Source organism: Gymnoscopelus braueri, assembly GCF_963280865.1.
Source record: "Gymnoscopelus braueri genome assembly, chromosome: 20".
NCBI classification, from domain to species: domain Eukaryota; kingdom Metazoa; phylum Chordata; class Actinopteri; order Myctophiformes; family Myctophidae; genus Gymnoscopelus; species Gymnoscopelus braueri.
The window spans coordinates 14008773-14031277 of record NC_137622.1 but is presented as its reverse complement, the minus strand read 5'-3'; the positions used below and the strand labels follow the sequence as shown (position 1 = coordinate 14031277).

General features: G+C 40.1%; 2 protein-coding genes across 4 annotated transcripts; both read left to right on the top strand.

The window, feature by feature from the left end:
• Positions 1-1471: 1471 nt before the first annotated feature.
• LOC308076147 (sialoadhesin-like) lies at positions 1472-5059 on the top strand. 2 transcript variants are annotated; one of them, XM_080416270.1, is made up of 9 exons: positions 1472-1560; positions 2038-2092; positions 2178-2231; positions 2350-2376; positions 2657-2680; positions 2784-3023; positions 3396-3665; positions 3955-4053; positions 4348-5059. In XM_080416270.1, the coding sequence occupies exons 1-9, from the start codon at positions 1552-1554 to the stop codon at positions 4419-4421; spliced, it is 852 nt and encodes a 283-aa protein (XP_080272396.1). In that variant the 5' UTR covers positions 1472-1551; the 3' UTR covers positions 4422-5059. The 2 variants fall into 2 exon arrangements, with proteins under 2 accessions (XP_080272396.1, XP_080272395.1); XM_080416269.1 differs by having other exon boundaries at positions 2654-2680.
• Positions 5060-7291: 2232 nt separating this feature from the next.
• On the top strand, positions 7292-12412 carry arl3l1 (ADP ribosylation factor like GTPase 3, like 1). 2 transcript variants are annotated; one of them, XM_080415709.1, is made up of 7 exons: positions 7292-7533; positions 8780-8923; positions 10349-10465; positions 10875-10925; positions 11191-11321; positions 11621-11675; positions 11992-12412. In XM_080415709.1, the coding sequence occupies exons 1-7, from the start codon at positions 7516-7518 to the stop codon at positions 12037-12039; spliced, it is 564 nt and encodes a 187-aa protein (XP_080271835.1). In that variant the 5' UTR covers positions 7292-7515; the 3' UTR covers positions 12040-12412. The 2 variants fall into 2 exon arrangements, with proteins under 2 accessions (XP_080271835.1, XP_080271836.1); XM_080415710.1 differs by having other exon boundaries at positions 11621-11710.
• Positions 12413-22505: the final 10093 nt, after the last annotated feature.

Sequence of the window (22505 nt, the reverse complement as noted above, 5' to 3'; positions counted from 1 at the left end):
TACAAGTTCAGGCTTTTGCAAGGAAAGTCGTAGCGTATTCAACAGATTTCACCGACGTGAAACGGCGCTTCACCAGAGATCAATCAACAGCACCCTCTCCTGGCCATTGCGGGGAAAAAGTAAAGCAGCATAACATTTCTCTCTCTCTCTCTCTCTCTCTCTCTCTCTCTCTCTCTCTCTCTCTCTCTCTCTCTCTCTCTGTCTGTCTCTCTCTCTCTCTCTTTTTCTCTCTCTCTGTCTCTCTCTCTCTCTGTCTGTCTCTCTCTCTCTCTCTCTCTCTCTCTTCTCTCTCTCTCTCTCTCTCTCTCTCTCTCTCTCTCTCTCTCTCTCTCTCTCTCTTTCTTTCTTTCTTTCTTTCTTTCTCTCTCTCTCTCTCTCTCTCTCTCTCTCTCTCTCTCTCTCTCTCTCTCTCTCTCTCTCTCTCTCTCTCTCTCTCTTTCTCTCTCTCTCTGTGTTTGAAATGTTATGTCATCCTCTTCATCTGCTTCACCATAACCAGTGGTGTAAAGTAACTAAGTACATGTACTCAAGTACTGTACTTAAGTACAACTTTGAGGTATTTTTTACTTTACTTGAGTATTCGCAATTGTCTATACTTTTACTTCCACTCCACTACATCTCAGAGGCAAATATTGTACTTTTACTCCACTACAGTTATTTATATTCGTATACATTTTGAACTTGTGAAATGGAACAGTCTGCACAAGGAGTACTTAAACTTTTGGTACTTTAAGTATATTTTGATGCCAAAATACTTTTGTACTTATACATTTTGAATACTGGAATTTTACTTGTAACAGAGTATTTCTACATTGCAGTATTGATACTTTTACTTAAGTAAAACTTTACTTAAAGGGGTAGTTCACCCCCAAAATAACTTTTTTTCTATTGATTACTGACCATCTGGAGCCTTGAATTCATAGATATTTTTTTGTTTTTGTCACATTCCTAAGCCAATAATTTGATTATAATAAATGTGTCCCCATTGATTCCGGTAGGAGACACAAATGCATTTGTGTCTCCTACCGGAATCAATGGGGCTAAATTTATTATAATCAAATAATAAAGGAAGGAATGCGACAAAAACAAATAAATATCCATGAATTCAAGGCTCCATGGGGTGAGTAATCAATAGAAAAAAAGTTATTTGGGGGGTGAACTACCCCTTTAAGTCTACTTCTTCCATCCCTGATCTTAACCACCAACACCACCAACACCACCACCACCACCACCATCATCATCATCATCATCATCATCATCATCATCATCATCATCATCATCATCATCAACAACATCAACACCAACAACATCAACACCAACAATAACAAGAAAAGCAGCAGCAGCATCAACAGCAGTGCCATCATATGTTTCAAAGCATTACAGGCATGTGGTTATTGGAGTTCCAGGAATGAATACATTTGCATTGTGTTATCAATGTTTACAGTGTACAGTTTCACTGCATTTCCCAGTACAAAGGACAGGCTGTAGTTTAGGCAAAGTAGAGATACTCACTCTCCTCCATGGAATACAGTGGATGAAGACACAAAACTGATGCGACAGGTAAAAATAAAACCATTAAATTACCAAAATATCTTTATTACTCGTACTTTAACCACTTCTTATTGTAACTTTACGCACTTTCAACCTGGTGGTCCTATTTTGGGGCCTTTTGTTTTTAAATTCTAAACAATAGCAAAAATAGTACATCTACAAGATCACAATGCATGCACCGTGACACTTTGTGAGCTTGTATATGGCTATTTTCACTATTTGTACGACAAAGCTTAAATTATGGTTTATTAAGTGATTTAAATAAAATGCATCATCACCTACTCCTCGTTCAAATGATCTTTGTTGCGTTTTTTGTTCTTCAATGGGTTCGTTTTCTGTTGAAAAAGAGAACATTTCATTTTAAATGTGTGTTGGCACTTTTGTGAGGAGTAGGACATGATAGGATTATGGTTGATTGTTTTGAATTCTGAGTTCTCACAGAATTGTAAATACATATACATTGATGACAAGTTTTCTGTCTAACAGATAATGGACGTGACAGAGATGTCTCTGTATCATGGACTTGGTATTCTCTTGATAAGTAAGAAACGTACTCTTTGAGTTGTACAATTTGATATTTCCTCATATTATTAGCGCTCACATGTTTTGTCTTTCCTATACTGTAGGTCAGATTTGTTCTTCCTGCATACCTGTCCAATGCCTGAGTTGTAATATCACAGGTGATGCACCTTTCACTGTTTATATTTAAACTGTGTTATAATGTATGATAAAGCTGTCCTGATAAATGATCAATTTACTCCTCCTTTGTCTCTGTTTCACCTGTCACCTTTCTACTAGATGATAATGATACCAACTGCTTCAATGGTCAGTAAACAACTTATTGTTGTTTTTGCATATATATATATATATATATATATATATATATATATATATATATATATATATATATATATATATATATATATATATATATATACATATATGTGTGTGTGTGTGTGTGTGTGTGTGTGTGTGTGTGTGTTTATGTATGTATGTATGTATGTTTGTTTTGTTATGTTTATTTTTTTAATAAGTTGGCCGGTCTAAAGTTCATGCTGACCAATGTTTTGTTCTCTTTTCATTTTCGTGCTAATTTGCCTAGAAGTTCCAGGGAACTGCACTCATAAAGGTAGATTGAAGAAGTGACTGACATGAATGACATCGCAATATCTGCATTACCACTTTGACAGAGATTAGGTGTCTTTTGACTGACTTGATGTTCTACTTGTCAGATTTCCAGGTGTCTCTGAATTCCAGTTGTGGGTTTGCCTTGGATGAGGGTGTTTCCATCACCATGGACTGTACCCACAACCTGCCCCCTTTGCCCCTGGAGTTCACGTGGAAGAAGGATGCTCATACCCTGGAGGGTCGCAATGCCAGCAGCCTAACGCTGAAAGCGTTTACCATTGACCAGGGCCAATACACCTGCGGTATCCAGAGTCCCTGTGGCTATTTCAGCTCTTTGCCACAAGGTCACTGTTGCAAGTAGTTATTCATATTTTGTATTGTCTATCTATTGTCTTGAAAATGAATCAACTAGAAGTTGGAGAATAGGGCATGTTGAAGTCCTTGAACTGGAAATAAACAGTAGAAATGTGTAACGCTTTCTCAATCACCAGTGTTGTGGTATCTCAGACTTATGTATGTTTGTTTTGTTATGTTTATTTTTTTCATAATGTGGCCAGTCTAAAGTTCTTGCTGACCAATGTTCTGTTCTCTTTTAATTTTCGTGCTAAATTTGCCTAGAAGTTCCAGGGAACTGCACTCATGACATCGCAATATCTGCATTACCACTTTGACAGAGATTAGGCGTCATTTGACTGACTTGATGTTCTACTTGTCAGATTTCCAGGTGTCTCTGAATTCCAGCGGTGGGTTTGCCTTGGATGAGGGTGATTCCATCACCATGAACTGTACCCACAACCTGCCCCCTTTGCCCCTGGAGTTGCCCCTGGAGTTCACGTGGAAGAAGGATGCTCATACCCTGGAGGGTCGCAATGCCAGCAGCCTAACGCTAACGAAAGTGTTTACCATTGACGAGGGCCAATACACCTGCGGTATCCAGAGTCGCTGTGGCATTTTCAGCTCTTTGCCACAGAAGGTCACTGTTGCAAGTAGTTATTCATATTTTGTGTTGTCTATCTATTGTCTTAAAAATGAATGAACTAGAAGTCGGAGAATATGTCATGTTGAAGTCCTTGAACTGGAAATAAACAGTAGAAATGTGTAACTCTTTCTTAATCACCAGTGTTGTGGTATCTCAGACTTTGTATAACTGTCTGCGTTTTGTGTTCTTTGTTTTTCTTTTCTGTCTGTCTGTCTGTCTGTCTGTCTGTCTGTCTGTCTGTCTGTCTGTCTGTCTGTCTGTCTGTCTGTCTGTCTGCCTGCCTGCCTGTTTCCCAGCCAACAGTGCAGTGATTCTGATCGTCTGTGGCCTTTCTGCAGTGTTTCTGGTTGTGTGTCTAGGATTGGCTATGAAGTACAAGTTGAAAATGGAGACTGGTAAGACTGGCCTTTTCTGTTTAACTAAAAATGTATTTTAAGCACTCAAATGTATTAACTTATTGATGCTCAAATGCTTAATAATAATAATAATTATAAACAAAGCTTTATAAGTGCACATGTTTAGCGGTTTCATTCTGTTTAACCTGAATAATGCACCCTGAAGGATGCAATGAACCATTTGGGTACATTCATTTTTAGTATTTGCCTTGTTCCCTTCTGTCCTTCTTTTCATCTGTCTTTCTGTCTTCCTGTCTGTCTGCCGTTTGCCCATCTGTTGGTTTGTCTCTACAGCTCAGAATCGGAGAAGGAAACTTCAGCTTCAACAGAACCAAAGGGGTCCAGAGATGAGACCTAGAGATGCCTGACTCACTTCTTATATCTTCCAATCAATCTAATCTACATATCAGACTCACAATAGCTATATTGATATTGGTAAATACATAGTAAATGGTGCATTTATATAGTGCCTTCATCCAAAGCGCTTTACAATGTGCAAACTTTCACCCATTCAAAGAAAGAAAGAACGACACCGATGGCAGAGAAATACCACATCACGGTTGTATGCCTCCGCCAACCAGTTGGCATTTACATCAGTGTCAGTCCAGACTTGTATTGTAGGCTATATGTGGTGAAGATTCTCAAAAACTCAAAAACAATGCCTCTGGCTGAGGAATAAAAAATGTTTTGAGTAACTTGATACATGTAAGCTGTAAATATGTAAACTCTTCTGTATAATAGTTCTAATGAATGTTAAAGCATCATGGGTTTCACAGCTCTTTATTTCAGGTTTATCTGGGGAGCCAGTGCCTGGGTCCCAAAGTGTCACGCTGGGTCAACACTGACGATGTTATATTATTGAGGGACCCCATTCAAACAGATCAGGGGTGGGTGTGACAACATACTAGGGTCTTCATGAACGGGGAACTTGCTTTTCGGATTTCTCTCCTTCTCATCAGTCTATGGTTGTACTGTACTGTACTGTATATATCCGAGCGAAACGCCTATATGGTTTCAGTAATAATATTAAAGAGAAATACAGCAAAGTGCACTGAGTTTGTTTGTGAAATACACTCATAAGCATGGACTGCTTTATGCAAATCTACTAAGACATGAGGGTCCATTGAAGGGACAATACCACTTCTAATGTGAGGCTGTAAATATTTAGATTATTAATTAGCCTATTTATGTAGTTTATTATGTTACTAATAGTTTGTTAATGTGATGGTGATTGATTGATTGATTGAATACTTTATTTAGAAAAGACATGGAAACAGTATAGGCCTACATGGAAGTACAATTTACAATCATAGGTCCTCTAAACTGGATCGCTCATAAAAGCACAATGGCTTATTTAAATGGTGGCGTGATTTAACAAAATCAAGGGGCTTACCTCTTAATTTAGGCTGAAGTCTTATCTCTAGCTCAAGCATTTCTAGAAGGACAGTATGAGTAATCTGAGTTCTCAGAAGTACTGTCAACCGAACAACACGCTATTTGTGGAGGATTGATCTAGTCAGTAAGAATACTCTGAAGATTCTTGCAGGGGCCCTCATTCAAGGTCATTATGATTATGCATGCACTTCATGGTATCACAACACCTCCAAGGCCTTAAAAACAAGGCTCCAAACATCCCAAAACAAACTTGTAAGGCTACTTCTTGGCCTCAATCACAGAACCCATCTAACCCCTGCTCATTTTGCTAGGATTGGATGGCTAAGGGTTGAGGACAGAGTACAGCAACTTGCTATGGGCCTGGTCTTCAAGATACACCACAACATTGGGATCCCCCTGTATTTGTCAAAATACTTCCAAAATGTTAATGAAGTCCATGATCATAACACCAGAGGCAGCTCCACTGATCATGTTCAACCCAGATTTGGCTCAACTAAGGGTATGAACTCGTTCTCATGCTATTCAGCAAAAATGTGGAATGCCCTACCAAAAGGAGTAAAGGAGTGTAAAACCCTACTCACTTTCAAAACTGCCCTAAAGATACACCTTCAGGAGGCTGCAATTCGAAAATGGCCCCTGTCTAAGTCTTAACCTACCCCCCCCCCCCTCCTTCATTTTCCTCTTTTGTATATATTTATATATTTTTTTCTCTCGTCATACCAGTAACCTGAAAGCTGATTGTATGACATTCTGTATAGTAGTGTGTATATCTGCCTGCCTCTTGTATTTCATCATGATTTGTGTGCATGGGGTTCTCATCTTAAACAAGCGTTATGCTTAATGAGGGTTTCCAGTTTAGTAGACCTTGTATTGTGAATTTGTACTTCCATGTACTGTTATGTACTGTCATGTACTATTCTCATGTCTTTCAGTATCAGGAACTATCTGCCACTAGGTGGCGCCATCAGACTTTGTTTTGACCACGATGCAGCAATGAAAATCGGTGTTCCTATTATTTCCTGCCTGCACACTCATCATGGGCAGACCCATCCTGTTCATTGGGAGCAATTATGAGTTATTTACTTGAGTAAAAGTAAAGTACTGTCAAAATATACTTAGATGAAAGTACAAAAGTACTCATTATGCAGAAAGTCCCATATTTTGCAATGTTTCAAATGTATAAAAATATTTTGAAAATAGCAGATCTACAAGCTCACAATGCGTCGCGTCGCATCGCGACGCGTGTGTGTGAGAGACAGAGAGAGAGATAATGTGTGCATGCCTGCATGCAATGCATGTGTGCACGCACACACGCACGCATGCAGGTCAGCTGTAGTTCCACCCACGAGAGATGGTGTAAGAAGCTGTTTCCAAGGCTGTTCAGTTGAGGAAAATGTTTTAATCCAGTAATAAAACAAGAGTGAAAATAATCCAAATGAATCCTTTGCTCTCAGGAGCACACATGATGTTCACAGCATGATCAGTTTACTCATGATGATAAAAAGGCCTCCGTTCCCTAGGCTTGATGCTCCACCATATGGTGAGTTGTCAGGACTGTGCTTTTTGTGTGTGTGTGTGTGTGTGTGTGTGTGTGTGTGTGTGTGTGTGTGTGTGTGTGTGTGTGTGTGTGTGTGTGTGTGTGTGTGTGTGTGTGTGTGTGTGTGGGTTTCTTAGCAGGTGGCTAAGGGATAATCCAGCTAAAGCTCCAGTGCAAAGTGAGGATAGAGTGATGGAGGGACGGGCAGAGAGAGGAGGGAGGGCTGAGTTGATAATTCTGGCCTCTTAATCCTGTCCATTCCACCCTCCCCCTCATCCTGCTTGCGAACTCCAACCCAGGAGACATTCTTATCACATTTGCATGCACACACACAAACATACAGTACATACAGAGACAGGCAGACACACACACACACAGATACACATGTAAAGACAGACTCACCCACTTTGGGAGGAAGACGAGAAGGCCACCGGTGCCTTTTGCGTCCCCCTGATAGCTAACATACCTGTTAGCTTCACCTGAGGATGTAGCTTCAGCCGCTCATTGGAGCCACAGAAACATACGGCATCATGGGAGAAGCTCAAAGGGTATGTTAGCCTCTCTGCTTTCATTATTTCATATGCTCCATTATGCTTCAATGTGCCTTGCATCTACAAGGTGTCACTGAGTGCCCTTTAAACACCAAAGCATGTGTTGTCTATCATTGGTTGATATTTGGTTATGGTGTCTGTTTTGTAGGTTGTTGTGCTTTCAGGGATGTAACTTACCTCATTAATCAGTTGGTCATTATACGAATGGTGCCTAACAAACACTGGTTATGTTCTCAAACAAGAGACAGATGAAGTGTGCCAGAGCTGTAGTGTAGACGTCTACTAAGTCATGTCATATTTACTGACATCTTGGCAAAGGTCAACCTCTGACAAAGGTCAGAGGTTGAGAGTTCTGGAAAGTTTGACATTGACTGTATCTGAAATAATTCACGCAAAGTCATTCACTACTACCCTATATATGAAGGTCTATGTAGAGGACTTTATACAATATAGTGAACGCATCGGTAAAACTGTTAGTCGGGTCGACGTCATTTTGTCCAAACAAGTAAAACGTGCCAGAACAACATAGTAGGTAGTGCTTAGTTAGTGACCATAATCAAAAGGTAGGGTATAATAATTATTACATTATATTCAGACAGCACTACAAAATGGCAAATATATAGTGGACTATGTGCAAATAGTGACCCCAGCAACTGCAAAATATATACACTAGTGAGTAGTGAGTGATTTCGAACTCTGTTGCTCTCTACCTTTTGGGCATATGATTGTCATAGCAAGCTATAACCATGTGAACCATGGAGGGAAAGATAGGGTCAGTTACTTCCTGGTTCACTCAGAAGGTACACTGCCTTTGCAAGAATGAAATAAGCAGTATAACAAAAGCACGTATATTTAAACAAAACGACTTTACCGATGCCATTGGTCAAAGCAGAAATATAATAATAATATAAACGTTAATTCTTAATTAATGTTAATTCAATCTTTCCATTGAAAAATGCAAATGACTAATCATAACATAGGTGTCAGTATACAGGTTAAACATATTCCCATTACTCAGAGCAGACCACCAGCATCAGTGGTAGACATACGACTTTCTCTTCATAAATGAAAGGCTGTATCTTAGTTCTCCACAAATATAAGAAGGGATTCTCTCGGAACAACCAGTTCATTCACATAAGTACTGACTGAGTACTGACAGTGTTGCATGTCGTTCCTTCCACTGAGTTTTCATCATGTTCCTGCCTCTGAGTGAACTAAAGAGAACTCCTATTCTTCCATGCAGGGTTTACTGTCAGTCATTGAAAAACTGAAGGGGGCCACAGAGAAAGAGTTGAGGATAGTTCTGCTGGGTTTGGACAATGCCGGCAAAACAACACTGCTGAAGAGCCTTGCCTCTGAAGACATTGACACAATCACACCCACACAGGTGAGGGGAAGCTGCAACACACACGCACACGCACACGCACACGCACACGCACACGCACACGCACACGCACACACACACACACACACACACACACACACACACACACACACACACACACACACACACACAGATACATACTGTACACACTAACACACACACACACACACACACACACACACACACACACACACACACACACACACACACACACACACACACACACACACACAAAGCTGCACACGACTGCAATTATTGTAAGTGAATGTGAATTTCATTCTACAGTATGTGACCTCCATGGTGTCAGTTTATATAGTATTTACTATAGTTTTACTACAGCTATCTCGCTAGGCTACTCTATGATATAATGTGCATCATTTTGCGACATATACTACTATACATAAGCCTTCATTAAGTCAGAACAGGTGCATCTCACAAGCTCTCATTCAAAGAATGAGTCACTTTCAGCTGTTTTTCCTGCAGCAAGCTGTGAAATGAGATGTTAAAGAATGTCTCATTAGGAGAAGATAGACCACTAGACCATCTGGATTTGCATACTCTCACAACACTCTCAACTCTTGAGCAACTCTTAATGTATGTTTTGTAATAATAATAATATACGTATACTCCTCTGCCTCAGAGATGTAGTGGAGTAGAAGTAGAAGTATTGAAAATTGGAAATGCTCCAGTAACGTTTAAAATACCTCAAAATTGTACTTAAGGCCTGGGCCGTAGCGTGACGGTCCAGGCACCCTAGGCTGCAATGCCTGCGTGTCACCCCCCATCCCTCTCCCCATTTCCTGTCAGCCTACTTTCCCTATCCCTCTAAAAAAAAAAGGCATAAAAAGGCAAAAAAAAAATCTTAAACTTTTATTTAAGTACAGTACTTGAGTACATGTACTTTGTTACTTTCCACCACTGGTAAGGTCCCATGCAAGTGTGAAGGCTCATCACACACATTTCACACATGAACACGTTCGGTGGGTTTGATCCTTTGAGTCTTATCCTCAGCTGGTCTGTAGGATAATGTTGTTGCACAACAACCATGTGAACTAAATGTTGTGGAAGAAGCTGTGGCTTTACTTACTGCGCTGCAGTTCCAGTGTAAAACTCAATTTATAGTATACTTCTCACCACCGTCATATTTATGACGGCGTCGCTTGCCAAAAAGTTATTTTGGCAAGCGACTTCCTAGTGCGATGGAGCAGTAAGCTATAAATTAAGCTTAAGTGAGTTCAGTGGATCACATGCATGGTTTCTTCTGCCATTAGTAGGATCACAATTCATTTAGACAATGTTCTTTATTTTGTGGCCTTCTAATTCTAGATCAAACTGGGACATTCCTTTCTTGCAGCAGCCATTTGTGATGTAACAGTTTTCCAAATTGGACACTGATATACAGTAACATTGCTGTGTCTTTGACCTCAGGGCTTTAACATAAAGTGTGTGGCTTCTCACGGCATGAAACTAAATGTCTGGGACATCGGGGGACAACGAATGATCAGATCCTTCTGGAAGAAGTATCTAGAAAACACAGACCTGTTGGTGAGTGGCTGTTCATCCAGAATTGTGTTTCTTTGTTTGTTGAAACAGCAGTTTCAGTGTTCTTTTTTTTTGCATCATTATTTCCTTTTGAACAACTGTTGACTGTTTCTGTATAAGAGAACAAATGAGTTAGTAAACCCTGTTAAATCCAATTAACGCCCATCAATTAGAGCAGTGTTCATGCTGTAAAGGTTAACCACATGACTCCTGGCATCCACATTCTAGGGTGAACATTCAGCCAAAATAGCCGATCTACAAGCTCCCAGAGCTTTGGTGTAGAAGGAAATACAAGCAGACCTAGTATAAAGCCCTGGGGGACCCCAGACAACTGGGTTTAAGTGGTTAATAATGATGATAAACTCTTTCATCAGTAAGTCTCATTGATTTGATGTATGATTCCCTCTTTCAGATCTATGTTATAGATAGTGCAGACAAAAAGCGATTTGAGGAGACAGGATTGGTAAGTCTGAAGTACAATTTAATGACAATAAAACTGTAACACCCAACAAAATGTGCAATGTGAACGTCATTCATGCGTGTGTGTGTGTGTGTGTGTGTGTGTGTGTGTGTGTGTGTGTGTGTGTGTGTGTGTGTGTGTGTGTGTGTGTGTGTGTGTGTGTGTGTGTGTGTGTGTGTGTGTGTGTGTGTGTGTGTGTGTGTGTGTGTGTGTGTGTGTGTGTTGTGTGTGTGTGTGTGTGTGTGTGTGTGTGTGTGTGTATGTGCAGGAACTTTCCGAGTTGTTCGATGATGAGAACCTAAAGGATGTTCCAGTGCTCATCTTTGCCAACAAACAGGACCTGGTCACAGCATCGCCGGCCAGTGAGATTGCTGAAGGACTCAACCTGCACACATACAGGTGTGTATGCTAACTATGCAAATATATTGCCGCTGTCAGGTGGAAACCTTGTATGTCCAAAATCGTTCCTTTTTTATTAAAAAAATTAAGGAAAAAATAGTGAAAATAGCAGATCTACAATTATCTACTTTTGTGTGACACACATGCATGATGAAGAAGGGCGTTAATTTACGAAAAAACATAAAAATGAAACATGGAGACGATTCAAGGTTTCTGCCCGACAGCAATGATATGTTGGTTACTCGTACACGCATTATTTCAATTGACATAGACTATGATAACAATCTGCACACGTACAGGGACCGCGAGTGGCAGATTCAGGCCTGCTCTGCTGTGTCAGGGGAAGGAGTTCAGGTAAGATCCACCTCTACGGTTAAAGAGCACTCAAAGTAAACACACAGCAAGTACCATCAAAACTAATACAACTGATTTCAAAATGTCAACAATGCAAACATTCTTTTCACCAGCAATTGTCTTGCTTTTCATATTTAACAATATTCTATCTAAAAAATTTAAATTAATCCCATCTATGATATTTATTTTTAAATATTCTGGATTTTATTTGTTTATTTGTACGTAACTCTCTCTCTCTCTCTCTCTCTCTCTCTCTCTCTCTCTCTCTCTCTCTCTCTCTCTCTCTCTCGCTCTCTCTCTCTCTCATCCCTGACAGGATGGCATGAACTGGATTTGCAGCAATATTGTGAATAAGAAGAAATAAATGAATATCCCAAGTCCCAACTACATCCAAAATAAGAAGTTGCTCTTATTTTGACACAGTCTGGTTGTGAAGTTGGAACAGCCGTGAGGCATTTATCAAGCAATTGATCACCACCGTCTACAGTATAAACACTGCACCAGTGGGAGATGAACGATTTGTTCTTACTTCCAGACTTTCCAAGATGTGCAAATAGCTACTGTTTAGCTACAGGAATCTTCCATGTCCTGGGGTTGCTCTACAGGAAAATTGGTGGGCGTTCTTTCTTTACAACAGCAGTGTGTAGCCATGTTGATCTATAGTTATGTTTTCAAATAGTGTGCGTACAATGTGTGTTTGTGTTCTGAGATTTTTGACATTAAAATAATTAGACCTTTTTGCTCTTGTAGTGTTTTCATGATCTATTTGATAAACATGATATATCTATATCTATATATCTATATCTATATCTATATCTATATCTATATCTATATCTATATCTATATCTATCTATCTATCTATCTATCTATCTATCTATCTATCTATCTATCTATCTATCTATCTATCTATCTATCTATCTATCTATCTACTGTATCTATATCTATATCTATATCTATATCTATATCTATATCTATATCTATATCTATATCTATATCTATATCTATATCTATATATCTATATCTATATCTATATCTATATATATATATCGGGTTTTTTTACCAGAGATTGAAGAAACATCTATTTAGTGTAGAGATTATTGTTTCAAACTCAACAAATGGTGCAACCAAAATCTCTGCCGCACACCTGGTGGATTATCTCAAAACTGAACCCTTACATTCCTAGAGGAATACCAGTGATGTTGTTGCTCTGGGAAACTGAGTGGAGAGTCTTGGGTTGGGTGACCTCATTTACAGTGAGCTTGCTTGGTCTCGCTACCCACAGAAGATCCACCTCTCCCGGTGTGTAATAGCCTACCTAGCAGCATCCTCCCCAGGTTTGTCCTTCAGGGCAACCTTGATATTAGCTGTAATGGATCCATTGTTTATGGCTCCTAGAACTGTAATTGACTGTCTTATTGACTGTTTTACTGACTGTCTTAACTCAAGACCCACAGCCACTATTACTTCATCTACAACAGATACAACAATCATACCTGAGGACAGTTGGACCTAATTGCTGTCTGATTCAGTTGTAATGGTTAATTATTTCTTTGTATGACCAACAGGAGGCAGTGTTTGGCAGCTTTGTTGAAAAAGGCTGTTCCTTTTCAAAGATACTGACATAAGAAAGATGGTGACATAAGAAAGACTTATGTCACCAGCACCTTAGAATTAGAAGGTTCAGCATAAAAAAAGACACTAACATTTTTCTTCAACTACTCTCATCCACACTGGATGTTTTAGGAGTACAGACAGCAGTAATAGAGGTTCACTTTATTGCAGTTAATATCTAAGTGTAAGTGATATTAAATACAAGAACAGTTGGTGAACAGCTCAGCCTTTGGTATTATGAATAGTCATAATTTGTAAGTAAGCTTGTTAATATTATGCTTAATTTACTCTTCATTGCACGACAAAGTACATTATCTAAGACATGTAATATCGAAGCGATATTAAATACAAGAACAGTTATGGACAGCTCACCCTTTTGGTATTATAAATCATAATTGTTATTATAAATCATAATCTGTGAGTAAGCTTGTTAATATTGAGTTTAATTTTATACTTTGTCATACAGTAAAGTAAAAATCAGCCTTTTATTCCTCCCTCTCTCCACCTGAGATGATGTCACAGTAAAAGCCCACCAGCGGCCACTCCATGAAGGTTACCATGGTAACCCTCCTTGTTATCCGTTGTTCTCCAGTCACCTCTCTCCTATTATCCCACCCTTCTTCTCTAGTCCTCCTTATCTTTCCTCTCCCTCTGCTCTGCTCATCAAAAGGAAGAAAGACTGGACACCGCTGCATGAAGACGTTACCGGTAAGAACAAAGACAGTGGCTGCTCTGAGAGAAGTTAAGCTGCTCATTTGAAGGGATGCAGATGAAGACAGCAGGGCTCCTTTGAAACTAGGGTTGGCTTAAATTAATAACTCATACAGAGCGATAGCAGAGTCTCTGTACGTCTGTCACTTGTTGTCGACGAAGAATCGTATTCGCTTGATGTCCTACAGTTATATCCACTTGCATTAGTTGAATATTCGTTGCTTGTGCTTGTGCAAGGCAAAATGCTCAAATTCAAACAAATGTTTTATTTAAAAATTTCTCACTGATACAGATGCACCTTGGCTGATAGTGGATCTTGAAGCCATACCGTAAATCCACCCATCAAGACTAACATGGCCAACCTCAACTCTACAGGCCTAGGATCACACACCATGACCCCTAACCCAGATTTGACCCCGAGGCCGACCTTCGGCCTCCCGACCACGACCGCGTTTCCTTGGAAGGACGAGCACACGCAGATGCCCACGGTGGTGGTGGTGATCGTCATCATCTTCTGTGGGGTGTGCATGCTGCTTCTTGTAGCTTTCTTCTATGCTTTCTGTATCTGCCGCTCCATCCAGACTCCTCCCAAAGACACCGCCGTCAGGCGTAGCTTCGAGCGAGAAGACGCTACGTTCAGACGCAGCTCCTCGGGCGGCCTGACTTTGGGGGATGTTGTCTGACTGTGTCTGTCTTTGGACTGGACTACATGGGTCTATGGACGGAGATCCAATGCATGACATCCATTCAGGGGTCATCAATATGTCCGTACACGGACAAATGAGTCTGTGGCAAAGACTTGGTCTTGTCCGTGGCAAATTTTTGATTTACACACCATTATGATGTTCTTATTTTGATCATAAGACCCAATTACTGAATGTCAAGTCTCCAGGTTTTCTTCAGAATATGTATGACTCTGATTTACTATGACACTAAATATGACACATTAGGAGTCCTACTAGTACTAGTGGTTCTCAAATGTTTTATTTGCAAGGACCACCATAACTCTGAGAGTTGTATACTCTCAGAGTTACAGACCTGTTATATGGTTATTCAGGGCTAGCTCTTTATGTGTTTCTGGTAATATTGTTGTCCACTCATTTTGTATGTCTGTGGCAAAAATTCTATTTTGACCAAAATGTCCACCACAAGACAGCATGGTCACCTGAAGATACCCCTGATCCATTCCTCTCTGGCCATGGCAGTTGAAGCTTTTAGGTTTATTCTGGGATTGACTGGTGGTTCCATAGCCAAGCCAGACCCCCTTATGTTCTGATCTGTTCTTGGATTAATGTCTCCAACGACTTTGGCACATTTGCACATGCACTACTGGGATGTACACTACAGAACGGTTACTGTTGTAACCATTTCATTGTTGATAGATTGTATATTTAATCATTATATGTTGATAGACTGTACACATATTATCCAGATATCCAACATTGAAGGCCAGCTGGCACTATACATTTATATCTGTAACACTTCAGCCAATGTCTATATAATGCACTATAAACATACTTATAATGCATTATAATCTGCTTTTAACACTGTGTAATTGTAGTTACAAGTAAGACGCACGAACGCTGGAAGCGAACGCAAATATTGTGTATTTACGGACTTGTAATCCGTGTTATTTCACCGTGATGGGGAGAGAACATTGACTGTGTGTGTGTGTGTGTGTGTGTGTGTGTGTGTGTGTGTGTGTGTGTGGCAGGCTGGTGTGCATTGTCTAAATTCCTGCACTCTGGCGCACTCTGGAGGCTGCTTACAGGCAGTGCACGCATGTGAGTCACATGGGGGCACGAGCCAATGAGAGCATGAACACAGACAGAATCACAGACAGACACACACACACACACACACACACACACACACACACACACACAACCTGAGCAGGGTTACATAGTAAGCTCCACTTGGTCGGAGGCGCGGCTTCGCCGCGCCTCCTTCCGCGTTCGCAATAAGAGCTCATAAATACTCATAATGCTTTATAACAATAATCATATCACATTATAAAGCATTGTATTATGACTTATGAGGTAGAGAGATAGTCTCTGTCATGACAGGTGGCATGTCTGGCTTTTGTGTGTTACTTGTTTCTGTGTGGCTATGTACCACTTTATTATACCAAGGCATGGCAAGCAGTGTGTGGTCAAACGGAAATAAACAGTACTTTTGACCTGAAACCTTGGCTGTTGTCTGTCCAACAATTGAGCCTGTTACATATTTATAGATACAATTTACACATTTTATAGATACAATTTACACATTTTAACTAAGTCAGACCATGTCTATTGTCATGTGTCAGACAGTATTGTTTTTTCTTTAATTGTATTTTTAATTGTATCTTATTCTTATCTCTTTACTCTTACCTGTACATTTGTCCCACGATTACTGCTCTTGCTGCTACAACACAATTTCCCCAAGGGGATCAATAAATGTTTATCTTATCTCATTTCATCTTATCTTATCTTATCTTATCTTCCCTTCCCGTATCTTATCTTCCCTTCCCGTATGTTATCTTATCTTCTGACATTTTTACCATTGAGCTAATTTATAGAACCTGCCTGCTTGCTCAGGGGAGAAATTACACTTTTACCTTCAGGTCAAAATTCATGTCAAACCATAAACAAGATCGTGTCTAACCTAGACACAGGATCTAAATGTCTCAATAGAAGAGCAGGGAGACCAAATACAATAACCCTAATTGTAAAAGTTATATTGTCTTAACATACTCTACCATACAGATTGGACAACCCCTAATTTAAATGACATTTTAATTTAAAAAAAAGTTACACAATACCACTTCAAGTTAAATTAAAGTCAATTAAAAATTATGTGTAAACATACTGTATGTGTGACTGTAAATGGCAGTGCCTTTCTGAGTGACAACAGAAATAATTACCAATTATTTTATTTGAGCTTTGAGGTGAAAAGAGCTTCCAGGGCTCTTGGGCAGGATAACCTTATTTGAAAAGATAATCTAATAAAAAACAGAAGAGAGAGGAAGTGAGAGGAAGAATCTGACAGGAAGAGTGAGAGAGAGACATTTTAAATGAGCTGCTCACAAAGTAGAGGAGAATATCAGTTATTTGGGTTCTATCAACGCCCCTTTGCTGTTCCAAAATCACAGTAAGCCTCCTGGGGCTTTATTACTTTAATCTAGCATTATCCACAACATTCAGTGCTTTATGGGAGCATTATACAAACATACCTATCATTCTGATTAGGCTACAGCAGTGGTTCTCAAACTTGTACATGTAAACGGCCCCCCAAATTAATATGTATTTGGCCACAAACACTCATCTCAAAATATGTTGTGCCAGCATTTTTTTCCCTAAAATAGCAGATCTACAAGTATGTAAGTATATAGGGTTAAAGTGGTTAAACTGCTTTTTTTTGTTTTATATTAGCTCAGTTTGCTGTGGACCCAACCCACCCCTCAAGGACCCCTGGGAGTCCCCCGAACCCCACTTTGAGAACCACTGGGCTACAGTGTCAGCTTGATCCAGATATAAAATGGGCTCCAGTGACGGTTTCATGACATCGAGCACATGGTGCTCTTGTCGTGGGAGTCGTGGGAGCCATTCGCAGACGCCATGATGATGTGTCTGTCAGCAAACTGTGTTAGGTCCAGCTCACAGTGGGGGTCCTGGAGACGCTCCTGCAGAGTGTCCTTATAGTGGGACTACAGGTGGAGGAAAAGAATAAATAACGTTTTATGTGTATAAATGTATAAATGTGTCTTGTGAAGTTCACAACACACTGCGACGCCTACATAGATGTGCAATTTTCAGTGCAAGACACCGGCGAGCAACTAAGTAAATCAGGTGTGTAACAGTGGTGAGTATATAAATACACTAAAGACAGGGAAACTAATCTGATAACCCAAAGAGAGACAACAAACAGGGGTGTAATTAAATACATATTAAGATAACGTAATTAGGCAAAGTGTTTAATAACCCGTCATGTCTCATTGTAATCCTCCCCGGCCTTTCACCTTGATAAGCGTCATCTCCTCCACACAGCCCTCCTCCGGAGAATGGCCTGCGATCTTTATACGGTGGGAGTGGATAGACTTGACGTCGTCTTCATCCGCCCCTGCTACCCGCGGGAAGACCTGAGGACAGGATGGATGGAGGGTGATGGTGGAGACACAGACCCAGGGAAGCACACATCTACATTGAATAACATTCTAAAAACATTCTAAAAATGTCTAAATTTTTCTTTAAAAAAAGAAAATAATCTATTAAAAAATCTAAACTATAAGGACAACTACAAAAATAGCAGATGCGCTGTGAGCTATTTCTGAAAATGAGTCAGGTCAGGAATCATGGACTGTATTTCAGGGTATAATTAACTACATCTTTGATCATTTTCGACTGTGCTGCATCTTTAACTCTATGGCTGCATCAGCGGGGGGTGCAGTGATGTGATGTTAGGGTGGAAGCCTTGCTCATATCCAGTGGTGGAAAAAGTACTCACATTTTTTACTTAAGTAAAAGTATCAATGCTGCAATGTATAAATACTCTGTTACAAGTAAAAATCCGGAATTCAAATTTTACTTCAGTAAAAGTACAAAAGTATTGGTATCAAAATGTACTTAAAATACCAAAAGTACTCATTATGAATTATGAATACAATCTTTTGAAAAATAGCAGATCTACAAGCTCACAATGCATCGCGGCGCATTGTGAGCTTGTAGATCGGCTATTTTCAAATAGCCAAAGTTTAAATAGGGCTGAAGTGGTTAATGTATGTTTTGTAATAACAATTAAGTAACTAGTAACTCAAGTTTTCAAATAATTGTAGTGGAGTAAAAGTACAATATTTGTCTCTGAGATGTAGTAAGTGGAGTAAAAGTAAAAGTATATCAAAATTGTATTTAAGTACATTACTTGAGTACATGTACTTGGTTACTTTCCACCACTGCTCATATCCGCTGCATCCTACAGTGGGGGATGCGATGTGATGGGATGAAAGCCAGTGGGTCTCAAAGTGGGGTGTGGGGGACCCCCAGGGGTCCTTGGGGGGGAGTTCCAAGGGGTCCCTATAGCTAAATGATTGATAGCTGGGAAATGGAAACCAAATGGACCTTTACGGGTCTGTAAATCAGATAGATAGAACCAAATGGACCGGCAAGGGACCATTTGGTTCCATTTGATTGATTGACCGGTGGGAAATGGGAACCAAACGGACCTTTACAGGTCTGTAACTCAGAGAGTGCCCAAATTGACCCTTACGGGGTAGCCTGACACTAAGCCTGAATTTTCATTTCGCTGGAGCTGGAGCCAGGCTACCTTACGGGTCCATTTGGTTCTATTTGTACACTCTCTGAGTTATGGGGAGTCCATGGCCTAATGCATACCAAATTGGGGGGTTAAAAAAAGTCTTAAAACCCCTGATGTAGGCTGGGAGGCCTGCTCATATCCTCACCAAAGCGTCTTCCTCCTCAGGGGCTCTGCGAGGCGAGACGGGGGCCTTGCTGATGGTCTTGGTCTCAAACTGGGGACACGCTGCCTGAGTATTCCCATCCTTGTCCCGCTTCCCCTTCAGCCAGTAGGTCTCAATCTCCACGTTCCCCTGAGAAGAGGAGACAGGAACGCTCAGCACGAATGATTCACCAGCACACAAATACACTTAAACACACACACACACACACACACACACACACACACACACACACACACACGCGCACACACACACACACACACACACAAACGTGCGTGCGTGCGTGCGTGTGCATGCGTGTGCATGCGTGTGTGTGTGTATGTGTATGTGTTAAGAGCTTGTAGATCCGCTAATTTTGAAAGATTTATAAAGTTTTTGAAACATTTTGTACTTTAAGTATATTTTCATCCCAAAAATAAATGAGTACAATTTTGAATACAGGACTCTGTCTTGTAACTGAGTATTTCTACACTGTGGTATTGATACTTTTACTTAGGTACAAAAGAATATTTTTTACCTAAAGATAAAGTACTAAAGTACATAAAGTACCACTGCCCCTGACCTTGATCGTAATGGTGCCCCGCCTCTCAAAGATGAAGTTAGTTCCTTTCAGGTGCTCATAGGTGGCACTGCTGAGCTGGATGTGCATCTCCTGATGGGACAAAGTGTGATCAATAACAGTGATGTCATCAATAACAGTGATGTCATCAATAACCTCTTTCCAAATGGTGGATCAACGTATTGATCTCATATAACGGTTGTTCTTTCTCACTGTCTCAATGGATTTCTTTCTTTCTTCCTACCTTGCCACTGCTCTCCATGGCAGATGCAGTGTGGACTGTGTCACCATGGAGACCGTAACGTGGCATCTTGTGCCCGACTACGCCAGCTACCACCATCCCAGAGTGGATCCCTGTTCAATAAGACAGATGTCATTGCAATCAGTCACAAACACACGCACACGCACACGCACGAGCACACGCACGCGCACGCGCACACGCACACACACACACACACACACACACACACACACACACACACACACACACACACACACACACACACAGCTATGACAGCAGGTTATAGTTGCTTACCAACACGTATCTGTATGTGGTTTCCATTGGATGGATCTTTGAGGTGGTCTATGGAGCGAAGCATGTCCAGGGCCATGTCACAGATGTTTTGGGCATGATATTTGGTCTTCTCTGGAGCTCCTGCCACGACCATGTACGCATCTCCAATGGTCTCAACCTGCAACGTACAATGTTCTGTTTCTGTTACAAAATCAGACAAGTAAATAAAAAAACAAACACAATAGCTACGATGGACTATGAGGTAACATCATTTCATGCGAACACACTTGTTTTAGTCTGCAACACTGATTGATTCTAAAGTCCTACAGTCATCACATTATTCTAACGACAGATTAGAAAACATATCCTCAGTGGTGTAAAGTAACTAAGTACATTTACTCAAATATTGTAGTTAAGTACACTTTTGAGGAATTTTTACTTTACTGGAGTATTTCCCAATTTTCAATACTACTCTACTCCACTACATCTCAGAGGCATATATTGTACTTTTACTCTAATTATTTGACAGCTTTAGTTACTAGTTACTTTGCAAATTTAGATTATTATCACAAAACATACATTAACCACTTCAGCACTATATATATTTTGACCATTTGGAAATAGACGATCTGCTATTTTCAAAAGATTTTTATACATTTTGAAAATTAACTTATGAAATGGGACATTCTGCATAAAGAATACTTTCTACTTTAAGTACATTTTGATACCAATACTTTTGTACTTTTACTCAAGTAAAATTTGAATTTCGGACTTTTACAGAGTATTTCTACATTGCAGTATTGATACTGTTACTTAAGTAAACAAGACCAGGAGACCTGGTTCTGCCAGACCCAATAGCAGATCTACAAGCTCATAACGCGTCACATTGTAGATCGGCTGTATGTGGTTACTGTAGGTTTTGTATTAATAATCAAATCTGCAAAGTAACAAGTAACTAAAGCTGTCATATGCTGTAATTGTAGTGGAGTAGAAGTAACAAAAATGGAAAGGAAAGTAAAAGTACCTCAAAATTAAACTGTGCATTGTAAGCACTTGCATAGTACTTGAGTAAATATACTTAGTTACTTTGCAGTACCACTGAGCAGCCAATGACTGACAAGCTAGCTAACACAGGTGTACTGATTGCTAGAGTGCTAGAGTGAAGAGAGACATGGGTTTATATTAATGGTCTTAACTTAAAATGTATACATCACACAGCTTATATCTTTGGATTAAATTGGAGAGCAGACCCATGCCATCTTGGTGATGTAAAAAAACATGTCTGTAGTGTAAAAAATGAGGCCACAGTGACTTTACGAAAACACAGGGCATTTCTCCTCTGTCCTTCTCTCTCTAGGGGTTTTCAGTTCAAATAACATGACTTTCCCATAGACTTTTTGGGGTGTTTAAAGTTAAATATTTCAAAAACTTAATTATTTTAAAAATACAAGCACCCATGTACACAGTAAGCTGGATTTTTACAGTTTGAATGGAGTTTCTAAAGCGTTCCTGAATGGCTGGGGAGGAAAAGAGGGACCGACAGACCGACAGACCGACAGACAAAGCCTTCTGTAGGCCGACCCCCTGGGTCTGGCAAACATGTTAGTACTTTTTCCACCACTGCATATCCTTCCATTGGCTGTGGTGTGTGTGTGTGTGTGTGTGTGTGTGTGTGTGTGTGTGTGTGTGTGTGTGTGTGTGTGTGTGTGTGTGTGTGTGTGTGCGCGTGCACACGTGCGTGCGTGCGTGCGTGATTCATACCAAGGTATCAAAGCGTCTCAATATTTGTTGAGAAAACACAATAGCTTTCAAAGACAAAAATAACGCACGTATCCTCCGTCGTTGGTGCTGAGCCAAACTGCAAAACAGCGGAAACATGAAAACCAACAGGGCTCGCAAGATCACTTCTAAAATGCTCCAACCTTTTATTTTATTCTGTGAATAAAGTTAGAGCATTATAAAAGTGAGTTGCTTCTGTTCCAA